Source organism: Centroberyx gerrardi, chromosome 20, assembly GCF_048128805.1.
Source record: "Centroberyx gerrardi isolate f3 chromosome 20, fCenGer3.hap1.cur.20231027, whole genome shotgun sequence".
Lineage (NCBI taxonomy): Eukaryota > Metazoa > Chordata > Actinopteri > Beryciformes > Berycidae > Centroberyx > Centroberyx gerrardi.
Window position 1 is genome coordinate 9,846,340 of NC_136016.1, and position 12,699 is coordinate 9,859,038.

The 12,699-nt window shown below is 41.7% G+C and overlaps 1 protein-coding gene across 1 annotated transcript; it reads left to right on the forward strand.

Moving 5' to 3' along the window:
• Window positions 1–572: 572 nt before the first annotated feature.
• On the forward strand, window positions 573–11,485 carry LOC139912804 (regulator of G-protein signaling 9-like). The gene is made up of 17 exons (XM_071900718.2): window positions 573–641; window positions 2,447–2,543; window positions 3,321–3,371; window positions 3,628–3,734; window positions 4,854–4,905; window positions 5,010–5,068; window positions 5,228–5,304; window positions 5,420–5,501; window positions 7,254–7,316; window positions 7,922–7,951; window positions 8,131–8,192; window positions 8,706–8,819; window positions 9,257–9,372; window positions 10,043–10,130; window positions 10,464–10,602; window positions 10,708–10,790; window positions 11,250–11,485. Exons 1-17 carry the CDS (start codon window positions 573–575, stop codon window positions 11,431–11,433), a joined length of 1,473 nt encoding a protein of 490 aa, XP_071756819.1. The 3' UTR covers window positions 11,434–11,485.
• Window positions 11,486–12,699: the final 1,214 nt, after the last annotated feature.

Consider the following 12,699-nt stretch of genomic DNA (forward strand, 5'->3'; position numbering starts at 1 on the left):
AACGCACATTAACCGCCATGAACCACCCAACAACGTCGTAAATCCGACTGAGAAAGTCGAACTTTTTCTTTGACACCCGAGTAGCCGAGAGCATGGAAGCTGTGTCAACAACTGATGGTAAAAAAGAATATGCATTTTATTGTTATATGTTATTATTTGTCATGCTAAGTAACTTATTAATATTGCACATTTCCATTCTCACTGTTAATTATTAGCTGTCACACATTTTTGTTTTTAATAAATTAATTAAAACATCAGTCACATGCTTGATGTGCATTTTCTCCACTTCATTCTGACTCTGCAGCACATATTTGCTCTATGCCGCTTGATTTATAAAATAAAACAGCAGCCACCAAAAAATGTTATTTGGTCTATTTCGCACTGAATGTGGGGAGGTCGCATTTAGAACTCTGGAGCTCGGAAGTAGCAGCTTACGAGGAGCACGTGAAGGCAGCATCTGTATCGATTATGAGAGCTGCCTGGTTGCATCTATCTTCCAGCATCCCCACTCGACACAGTGCACACAGGCGGCTGTACGGTTGTGCGTGTGTGAGTGGAAAGCACTAACCACCATGACAATTAGAAACACTCTCCGGGATCACGGGCAGCGGTACCGGCCTCGGATGGCATGTCTCAAGAAGGTAGGCTGTGCTTTTATATCGCTGATGGTGATAACCCTGCTCACTGCTTATAGACTATAGGCTACCTGCAGACGCACCTATCTATATATAGTTCACTCCTATGTGGATTCTCTAACACAATGCAGTATAGATTGGCTGTTTGTCTCCAAAACCCATGTCTGTATTGGTATTTGTTCTCACAAACTGTATTAGCCAGTAAAATAACATGTATTCTATATAGTTCCTCACAGAAATCCTGCTCTCCTGATGCCTGTAGTCTATCTGACTTGAGATACTCAGGCTAGACATTTTGTTGGAAAGCAACATAGTGTGAAGCCCACAGGTTGCCTTGGTTTATGCTTTGAGGAAACTGCAACAAAACAAACAGATCATGAGCAACCTTTGTCTCTGTTTTGCATTCAAGCCTGAATTTTAGTCACCTGATTTATTACAATCAACAAAAAACAACATTGGGCAATAACAACAAAGCATTCAGAAATGCATGTAACTGAGCAACATGGCATCAAAATGAAGTGATGATTTCCCCCTGTACAGCTGTCATACAAAACGTTAGACTGCATTCTGCTGCAACTGCTCCACAGTGATAAGGTCATTCAGTTTAATAAGCATTAAGCCTGGATCAGTATCAGTGCCTCCATCTACACTAACCAGCCACTGGCAACAAGCTAATCCAGGCACAATGCATTGGAAAACAACGGCCCCACCTGTCTAGAACAGAGCTACATTCAAGTCACTTTCCATTCATTCGAGTCGGGAAGCTGATTTCCCTCAAAATTCAAATATTAAAATAGCTTTTCGGCATGAGAAGTCTGCCTGGCACGTTGCAAAGCAATTGAGAATGAAGGCTCTTTCATTAGCAAACAATTTGCAGTGTCTATCTGCGTTTTGGATTGAGTGAATTGACGGGCTATTGATCCTGCTCTCTGGGGGAATGCTCACAGCGAACTCATTTTCAGGACCACCTCGTGTTTTGGAAGCCCAATGAAAGCCCACTTTGGTCCAGCTCAGCCTGGGGCTTAGAGGGCCTCTCCAGGATGACTTCAAAGCACAAAGCCACTTCAAACAGACCCGAGAGTCAGTCAGCCACACACACACACACACACACACACACACACACGCACACACACACGGGATAAAGAGTGCAGCAGAATGAATTGAATTAATGACCTGGATGATCACAAGTAGCCTGCACATGTGTATGCTTTCCAGTACACACCTTACTTAGGAGGACGTGATATAACCAAGAAACTGTTTAGGGCAATGAGTCACCGCCAAACCTCCCACACAAGCCACACATCAGCCATGATCAGGGCATGAACCGAACCTTTTCATCAACTGGCCGCATTTTCTACACCATTGCATTCAGATTCAGACTTGCAGTTTGACTTCTCAGCAGTTTTTGGAATGGTAAAGAGTGACTGAACACAGTTTGTCTCATAGATGTAAGATAAAAAAGACAATAATATGCAATTAGATGCAAATTATCCAAACCTGTCAATACATAGAGTAAAGTGTAAGGGTAAGGTCAGTCCATCATCATCATCATCATCATCATCATCATCATCATCATCATCATCATCTTGGATCAGATTCCACAGTCAGCTTTCCATTTCTCCATATAACCTGCATTTTATCCTCCGGCGATGTGCGTGCCCCGTCTTGCCCTCCATCAAGACGGCCTCCACCAACCTGTTGTCCAAGCAACCCGTTGTCATGGTGACCCGTGGCCCCCCACAACCAGCCAGTTGTCGTGGTAACCTCTTCTCACCCCTTCGTATTCCTGTTTTTTTTTTTCTTTTTCTTAGGCGGAGGCGGTGCTGCTGGAGATGCAGGATCCTAAAACCGGAGTTAAGTCACAGCCTCAGAGATTGGTTATCACAACTATACCCCACGCTATTACGGGTGAGAGGAGGGCACACACACACACACACACACACAAATGCACGTACTATACACACTTGATGTTATTCAGAGAGTGCCTGCATAGTCTCACTGGAGGATACTGGAGCTGTGGTATCAAACTCAAGAGCTACAGATCCCATCTCCATGACAACCCCCATGGTCTCGGTGTCAGAGAGAGGGAAAAAGTAGGAGGCGAAGGAGGAGGATGATTGAGCGGGTGAGAGGAGGGAGCGAGAGGAAGAGAGCGAGAAGCAGAGATAGAAACGAGAGGAGAGAGAGAGAAAGAGAGAGAGGCGGAGGAGGAGAAGAGAGGAGGAGAGGGAGAGGGAACCCGGACTCCTACGTCATGTGTGTTTGGTAAAACCAGCCGCTTACAAAATGAATGAAAGTAAGCGGAAGCAGCTGTTTATCTCTGTGGTTTATACAGGAGGAGTGGGATGAGTAATTCTCCTCTCCTCTCCTCTCCTCTCCTCGTAAACATCTTCTTCTCCCTCTTTCCTCTATTTTCTTGCTGTGCTTCCTCTCTCCTCCTCTCCTCCTCCCTCTCCTTCCATCTGCCTCCCCCCATTAGCTAGAGAGACTCACAGACTATTGACACAGCCAGTAGTGCCATATCAGAGAGGGGTCTGGCATTTAGAGGCACTCACACACACACACGTAGATCACTTGTTTCTTTTTTTCCTGTCAGATCCGATCATGTCTTGTGTATCATTGCTTTCATAGAAACCTCAGATACTTCTGTACCTCAGACTGACTGCTTGCCTCCTTTCTCCTCAGGTGAAGACATAGTTGCATGGTTAGCAGACAGATTCAACATAGACGCACAAGGTGAGAGATGAGGCAGCAGATGGCCGTCCATGCATACATATTGTGCATGACACATACTGTACAGTGCGTCATTATGTCGGATGGAAGCCTTGTTTTTCCAAAAGCGTTTCATGAATTAAGAAATCTGTTTATTGCACAATCTGCTTGAATGGGTTTTATGTTCCCTAAGATCATGAAACTTGCTTAAGCCATAAAGTTCCACATGAACCTTTAATTCAAATGGAAATCACTGTTGAAATGACTGTTTTCCCTTCAGAGGCGAGGAGTTTTGGTACTATGCTGGTGGCGTTCGGATACATCTACGCTCTACAAGACCACAAACGCTTAGTCATCAAACCAGATGCATCGCTCTACCGTTTCCAGGTAAACACAACCCATTTCAAAACATTTTCACATTTCAGCTCACTTGCATTTTTTGCACAGTGGTGGAAAAAGTACTCAAATTCTAGCAATACCACAATGGAAAAATACTCCATTAAAAGTAAAAGTCCTGCATTCAAAATTTTACTTAAGTAAAAGTATAAAAGAGTTAGCAGTAAAATGTACTTAAGTATCAAAACTAAAAGTACTCATTCTGAAGAACAGTCCTTTTCAGAGTGTTAAATTATTGATGCATTAACCTGTAAGAAATATTTGAATGTTGTAGGTCTGACTACTCCATATACTGTTGGGTATTTTTTAAACAATGCATCATATTTTATGAGCTTATCGTATGTTTTGCACGTAAAACCATATTCTGCAAAGTAACTAGTAACTATAGCCATCGAATAAATGTAGTGGAGGAAAAATATAAAGTCTCACAAAATGGAAATACTCAAGTAAAGTGCCAGAACCTCAAAATTGTACTGAAGTGCAGTACTTGAGTAAATGCATTAGTTACTTTCCACCTCTGATTTTCATCTGCACCTTCCTCCACACTCGTCCCATGTGGAAGGTGCTCAGTTCAGTCACAGTCTTCCTCTGTGGTTAAGTGTCTTGCTGAAGGGCGACTCAGTAGAGCTGATACATGTTCACTCACTCCTCTTGTATTTATCCAGCTAGTCCTGTATCTTGCAAATGGGGAATGAGGCAATGCTTGACCCACTTGACTTCATCCTTTTAGCTTCTTTGAAGAGTCGAGGTCGTCTGAGGTTTGCCTCTTTCATTTCTGAATGATTGCTGTGCCAACCAGCTCAAACATGCAAATATAACATCACGTTTTAACATAAGAGAGTTTAACATGAGAGGGTGAAAACAGGCAGATTCAAGGACAAATAGTATGTACTTTTTCCACATCTTTATTTCCTGATGTGAAATTCAAATCAAACTAGTGTTTATTAAACCATGGACAGGGACCTGAAATGGGCTGTCTGTTTCCCAGAGCAACAAAGAAATATACCCAATTTTGGTCCCGGACTATAAGAAAATAAATCCAATCGAAACTAACTCCCACAGAAAAACACCTTTGACTGGCTGTTTATTCTGTCCTTTGTCCTTTCCCAGACGCCGTATTTCTGGCCTGCACAGCAGTGGCCTGTTGAGGATACAGATTATGGTGAGTTTGACTGGGATTGTACACATTTTCTATCCCATGTTGTGTCATCAGCACTCAGTTTGCAGTTTACACCCTCTCAATATGATGTTACTGTTTTATTGAAGCAATCTACCTGGCGAAGAGAAACATACGCAAAAAAGGGATCCTGGAGCTGTACGAGCAGGTGAGAGAGAGAGAGAGAGAGAGAGCGAGAGAGAGAGAGAGAGAGAGAGAGAGAGAGAGAGAGAGAGAGAGAGAGAGAGAGAGAGAGAGAGAGAGAGAGAGACTCAAACATAATACTAAATTGTCTGGCCTGTAACAAGGTGTTGCTTTATGTTGTCAGGAGCAGTATAACCGTATTCACAAGTGGATGAACCATAAATGGGATTTCATAGTGATGCAGGCTAAAGAACAGTACAGGTAGGTGTGAGAGAAACAACTCAGTAACATCACATCACTCAATTTAGGCTCAAGAATATGTTGCAATTCTATGTGTATGTGTTGTGTGTGTGTGTGTGTGTGTGTTTGATTCTAGGGCGGGCAAGGAGAGGAAGAAACCGGATCGTGTGGTGTTTGACTGCCAGGAGAGAGCCTACTGGGTGGTTCACAAACCTCCGGTGAGAGCACACACGCACACACACACACACATGCACACACACACACAGACTGTTGTCAGACTTGTACGTTAAACACAGGATACAGCTTCATGCAGATATCAATGGATTGCCAGCAGACAGAGAAGTCTGAAAATAGCCTCTGTACTTTTGTATTGAATGAAACACCCCACCTGTACACTTCCCAGGACACCTCATTATTTCTACCCATGATGCCTCATTAGCATTACATGTCCAGTCAGAGGAAAAGGGCACGGCTGATTAATATTTCACAACGTGGAGCAGTGGTTCGGGCCGCGGGCCTCGTGCTGCTGGCGTCGTGAGTTTGAGTCTCACCGTTTGTCGCTTGTCATCTTCTCTCAAGTAACAACTTGTCAGAACACATGGAACATAAAACTGGACTGGATCTTACTTACTGACTTCTCAAATAGGGCCTGTCTAGAACCGCGATGTAAGAAGCATAAAAGGACCGAATATGTATTTTCAGTCATTTAAAACAACATGTTTGAAGACATTAATGCAAAGAAAATGTTAGTGGTATAAACAGCATCAGCTAATGCAAGCCAACCAGCAGTCTAATAGCTAACTTACTAAGCATAACAATAAACACTTAAAATGTAAGATACAGTAAGTAATAATAATAATAATAATAATAATAATAATAATACTAATAAACTTTATTTGTATAGCACCTTTCATACAAGAAATGCAGCTCAAAGTGCTTTACAACAAAGAAATTACATGCACCAAGTGCTTCACATAAAACTTGATAATAATAGTGAAAATAAGATAAAGATGAGAATAGAATACATAGACTGCACGTGAAAATAGACATAGAATGAGCATAAAAACAGGGATAGAATGCCATAATTGATGTAAAATAAGATGGAGAATAAACCCACTTGATAATAATAGTAAAGTAAAACTATTAATACTTTAAAATAACTATTTAATTGTCTAAAATGTGTGTTTAAATTAATAATTTAGAGGCTTACTTTTTCCCTGCATCAATTTTAAGGCAAGTGGAAGGTTATCTTAACTCAAATTCAAATTTCAGAAGTTTGCTCTCAAGAATCCCATTTATTTATGTTTGTTTATGGTTTTTTTTCTTAGGAAACAAAACAGAAAGTTAAAAAAGAAAGTAAATAATTATCAATTAAAAAAAAAAAAAGTCCTTAAGAAGTTTTATGAATCCTCAGTCGTGCATGCCAGTGTACAGCGACATGCCAGTAGCTCATGTCATCAAAAAGAAAAGGAAGACATGGTTTTCGCCTATTACAAATGTTTTTTTTTTTTTTTTTTCATGAAGTAAGATGCACTTATGGCCACTTGATAACTCCAGGAACATGCCAAGACTCAAACATCCAAGTCAGGTTTCTACCTAAACTTGTATTCCTGTTTATGGAAAGATCAGATCCTGTGTACCTGTAAACATGGTTCCACTTCACTGAAGGTTTCTCCTCTTCTCCTTATGTTCTCCTTTTCTCCTTTTTCAAGGCCCTGCTGCAAATGAACAAACGGATCTAAGTGTCACTTGTCTGCATCATAGTCAATTCTCAAAATCACAGACAAACATGAGATCTTATGACTGCTGACAGGCCTCTTGTTGTCCCATATGGCCAGGAAATGTGTGACAAATTAGCAATTTATGATTAGCATTATAAAACAGCCATCTGCTTTAATGACAAAGGCCTTTTGGTAAACAGACTTTCTGTGTATCTTTTTGTTTGTGTGTGTGTGTGTGTGTGTGTGTAGCCAGGGACAGTCAGTGCCATGGACTATGGACTAGATCGACTTATAGATCCTAATGCAGACGAGGTAACAGGTGAGTCCCTGTGTTTCTGTGTGTGTGTGTGTGTGTGTGTGTGTGTGTGCTTGTTCATTTGCACATGCATATCTTATATGAGTTAGAGAGAGAGAGAGAGCGAGAGAGAGAGAGGCATGACCTCTATGGGCATGACTCCAGTCAATCAGCTTATATTTAATAAGAGGCTTTAATCCACAGATCCAGGTGGAGTTATAGGATACTTACTCTCACTTTCCTCTTGCTGAGTTCAACTGATAGATTCACTGAAACGGATCTATTCATGGATAAGTGTGAATGGAGGGTGTTGTGACATTCTCTTCTGATTTATTTATCTTCTGTTGCTCTCTTCTCTTCTCTTCTCTTCTCTTCTCTTCTCTTCTCTTCTCTTCTCTTCTCTTCTCTTCTCTTCTCTTCTCTTCTCTTCTCTTCTCCTCTGTCTTTCTCTGCAGGCTTTTCCCCATAATGCCCAGACTTTTAAAACTGGTCAAGAACACACACACACACACACACACACACACACACACAGCACAATATTCCACTTAATTTCTGTAGACCTCAAACATATATGTTTAATCTATATGACACATAATCTATAATCTAACATTTTCTTCCCCAGACGAAAACGCCTGACTTCTTCGAGAGAATCGTAAGTCTGTATGCTATGAGATTTTACAATCCACTCATAATGATTTACCCAACGTGTTTTCCATTACACTCTTTCAACTGAACCCATAGCCGTGTGTTAGCCATTAGCAACGATCCATAGAAATTGATCTATTTTTCCTGACATTTTTATGTCTGTTATCTCTCCTCTGCTTCCTGTAGATGATCTTTACCCAGCAGTCCATCATGAGGCCCAGGGTGAAGTCATCTGTGTCCATTGGAGCGTAAGCCAGCCCATCAGTTTTCCTATCCAACTATATCTGGGCCAGTCCGGTCTCTCAAAATAGCATCCATGCAAAAACCTTTACTGTATCTCCACTGACCTGCACACACATGTAGGACAGGTGAAAGTCATGCGTACGTGAGATAAGATGAGTAAAACCGATACAGATAGTGTGACCTGAGATGGAAATGTTATCAGCCTGCCGCAGTTTTTTAAGGTGGATTAGTGTAAAATGATATAAAGTTCACTACTCAGCCACCAGAGTGTGCAAGGAATGAGGTTTGTGTTAAAATACATAATCAATTCTATATTCTCAGTAGGTGGGGGATTTCTATAATGCCAACCATGTGAATAATGTGCACCTGACTGTATTGATGCATGCATTTGTATATATACTTTTAGAAATGGTATGGAGGACAGGAGTCTCCATAGCTCTGCTGTATCAGAGACTGAAGTCCTGAAGTTCCCTCTCCTCTTGTGTAACGACAGTCATTTCTTCCCCGCTCCCTTGCAGGCTGGTGAAGTACACCACCACCTATAAGAGCCATGACCCCTTCCTTGCCCAGTGTCTTCCCAGCAACCCCTGGGTCACTGATGATGTCTCCTACTGGAGCTTGAACACGGCCAAGTGAGTCCAGCCGGCAGCGAGCCCTCACAGGAGGATATATCATTCATCTAATAGTAACAGTAAACTGAAGTATTGGTGATTTAATTGAATGCTGAAAAAAACCCTCATAATTGCTGTATATGCATTTTGGAAACAATTTGCTACCTGAAATTCATCAGACAATATTTGAAAAACAGATGACTCTGTCCATGAAAACCCCCCCCAACTATTTTATAAGCAAATGTCTTAAGATGACTTCAATATTAACCTATAATGTGCTAAACTTTCATGCCAGCCATCAATATGGGAGAGTGGGTGTCATTTTTTGAAATGGATGTCTCATTTTGGAACAAAACTTTTTATTTGTTTGTGTGTGTGTGTGTGTGTGTGCGTGTGTGTGTGTGTGTGTGTGTGTGTGTGTGTGTGTGTGCGTGCGTGTGCGTGTGTGTGTGCTCCAGTGTGGAAATCCCAACTAAGATGCGTGTGGAGAGGTGGACCTTCAGCTTTGGAGAGCTGCTCTCAGACCCTCGAGGACGAGATGACTTCCGACTCTTCCTGAAGAAAGAGTTCAGCGGTGCGTTGTAGTCGTTTTTATTAGATCAGTCACAAAACCAGTAAGAACACAGCAGCACTGACTGTAGAAGTGTTACTTAAAGCTTGCTGCAATGTTGATTCATTTTTGGGGAGGCATTTAGAAGTCATAGAAGGTGAATGATGTACCTTTATTAATACTTTAATAATAATAAACGTTATTTATATAGCACTTTTCAAAACCGAGTTACAAAGTGCTTTACAACAAAAAAAAATTGAGTTTACAAAGTCAGTAAAAAATCATATGAGATGAAGGAAAAATAGAAAACACCATCTAAAAGAAGGAATACAATGAAAGTAAAAGTAAAAAAGTAAAAAAGTAAAAAAAACAACAACTTTGTGTCATGAGTACTAGTATGATAACAGGTTGTTCCTCCTATATACAAAGTCCTTTCACACTTGATTGTATTGATATATGATCTAAAATTCTCTTCTCTTCTCTTTTCTTCTCTTCTCTTCTCTTCTCTTCTCTTCTCTTTTCTTCTCTTCTCTTCTCTTCTCTTCTCTTCTCTTCTCTTCTCTTCTCTTCTCTTCTCTTCTCTCCTCTCCTCTCCTCTCCTCTTCTCTCCTCTCCTCTTCTCTTCTCTTCTCTTCTCTCCTCTTCTCTTCTCTTCTCTTCTCTTCTCTTCTCTTCTCTTCTGAACCTCTATTAGGTGAGAACCTGGCGTTCTGGGAGGGGTGTGAGGATCTGAAGTGGGGCACTGCAGAGACTATGAAAGAGAAAGCCCAGCATATCTACAAGTAATGTCTTTATTTTACCTCTGTGTAGAATATATCAGTGTTTCTACCATGACTTTCTGTGGCAGTAGAGTTTGGGAATAAGTTAGTAATAGTTTGGCTTCACAGTTTAGGTCCAAGTCTGGGCTCTACTGCAGGTTGTAGCACCAAAATATTTCATGTTTTTTAAGCAGCGGTGGGAATGTTCTTGCCATACAGCCCAGCACTGCTCAGTGAATACAGGAGAAACATTATGTAAACAGTGTTATTGATGCTCCTCAGCAGCTACTTGGAGTCACTTTGTGCACAGTGGTGTTGCAGTGTTTTTCTGTGTTTCCCTCACCCTCCTGATCCCAGGACGTTCCTGGCACGTGGCGCCCCCCGCTGGATCAACATAGACGGAAAGACGATGGAAGTGACGGTGAAGGGCCTGAAACACCCACACAGATACGTGCTGGACGCCGCCCAGACTCACATCTACATGCTCATGAAGAAGGTCAGTAACTACACACAGTAATGGTGTAGATACTAGGACTGATTGGGTATGTTTGTCGGGACTGATTTGCGATAAGTGTGTGTGTGTGTGTATTTGTCCTAACAGGACTCGTACGGCCGGTACATGAAGTCCCCAGTGTTTAAGGACACCTTGAAGAAGGCCATCTGTCCTGAGGAGCACAAGTTCACGTAGGTGTCAATTCACAATTCACATGTTTTTGCATTTAACTAATCATTGCATTGCTTTTATTAAAAAAACAATGCAGCAGTTGAAAAAGTCTATAATCTCAAGCAGGCTGGTAAAGAACAATTGCACAGGACAGAAATACCATTCTAAGAAAAAGAAAAGAAAAGGCTTTTTAGCAGCAAAAGGACGAGTTAAGAGTCAAGTGGGTCTGGAGAGCAAAAGTTCACTCTGGCCTCATCTCATGCATCGATCTTTGTCTCAGACTCTCTATCTGCGATGGGCTGATATTAGCGTCCCTGTAGCTCCCTGTAACTAGCTCATCCATCACTCTCCATTTCTTACCTCGCGCCTTCCCTTTCTCTCCCTCCTCCTCTCTCTGCTGGTTCTCTGTCTTTGTCTTTCTTCCCCCCGTCTCTCACCTCTCTCCCCTCCCCTCTCGGTCTCTCCGCCCCTCCTCTCAGTGGCACCCAGTTGGAGCAGAATGCGAGGAAGCGGCGGCCCAGCGTGAGCCCCATCACGCTGCGGCAGCAGGAGCAGGAGCAGAAGGCCAAGCTGGCCGCCAGCGGGCCCGTCGACATCACACAGGTCATGACCAAACTCAGCAAGCAGGGCAAGGAGATACCCCCTCCTCCGCCTAAGAAGTGAACCCGCTGCATAATGTTAAATGATGTGTGGGTTTTGCGTACTAACAGTCAAGGTTGGGATCAGTTCACTTTAATTTTAGCAAATTCATTTGATTCAGTCATTTGGATAGAAACTGTAGTTCATTTGCTAACGATGACATGTGACTTCTTTTTTGATTTGGTTTGGTAATGCAATATCTATACATATGCATATCAATACCCAGAAGATAACATGTGAGAGTATTAAAAAGACCTATTTCCAATGTGTGGAAACAAAATCTTCACATCTTCACATGCCTCAAGAAAGATCTACTTCCCAAACTGAATGAACTGAAAGAGAATTAACCCCAACCCTGCTGACCACTGCAGTGTTGGTAAATGACCAAAGACATACAGTATGTCCACTTACTAGTGCTACAGTGATGAAGTAGTAATTTTGCTGCAAGGTCTAACAAAGATTGACTGCTTGCTGTGTGAGGAGGGAGAGCGGCTGATGTGGGAGGAAAAGTGAATGTAGCACCTTATTGCATTGCGCACCCCCAGGCAGTTTTGGAAAGAGACGTGCAATACTAAAAGTGCAATCTTAATTGAGTTTCCTGGTATTAAAGCCGGTGTTGGATATGTAGGTGGAAGTACTAGAAAGCTAAACAGAGGTACTGAATTCTGTGACTGAATGTATTGAAGTCTAAATCACACAGACCATAGCTCTGATATTAGGATGCAGGAGTGTGGAGTTAGTGTCATCTTCAGTACTGACAATAGGCAGAAGACAAATGGCCATACTGGGACACTGAACTCTCATAGCATTTTCATACATCACTGTCTGTTTTGCTTTCAATTTCCCATAGTTTGATCAGTTCATACTGTAACTGTCGTCTCTTGAGTTGTTTCTCATGTTGTATGTGTTGTAATGTCCATCGTCACTCATAGAACGTGCTGTATGTTTGCTTTGCCATCGGTCATAAGTCAATAAAACACTCACGAACCACCTCATGTCTCTCTGTTTGTCTTTGGTCGTCATTCGGTGTTTCCATTTATTCATCATGTGCAGCACATTCCTTTTCTCAAGCTGTCATCCTCATCTGTTTGAAATGATTGACAACCATTTCTGATGATATTGGACAATTCTCAGTTCTGACACATTGGATGCACGTGATTCGATTTTTGATTATATGCCATGATATAATGCTGAGATACAATTTCCCTTTGACAGACAGATAATTATAGATAGAGACAGTACATGTGATAAAAAGGAGGACTATTATTATATATTTGAACAGTATCATTA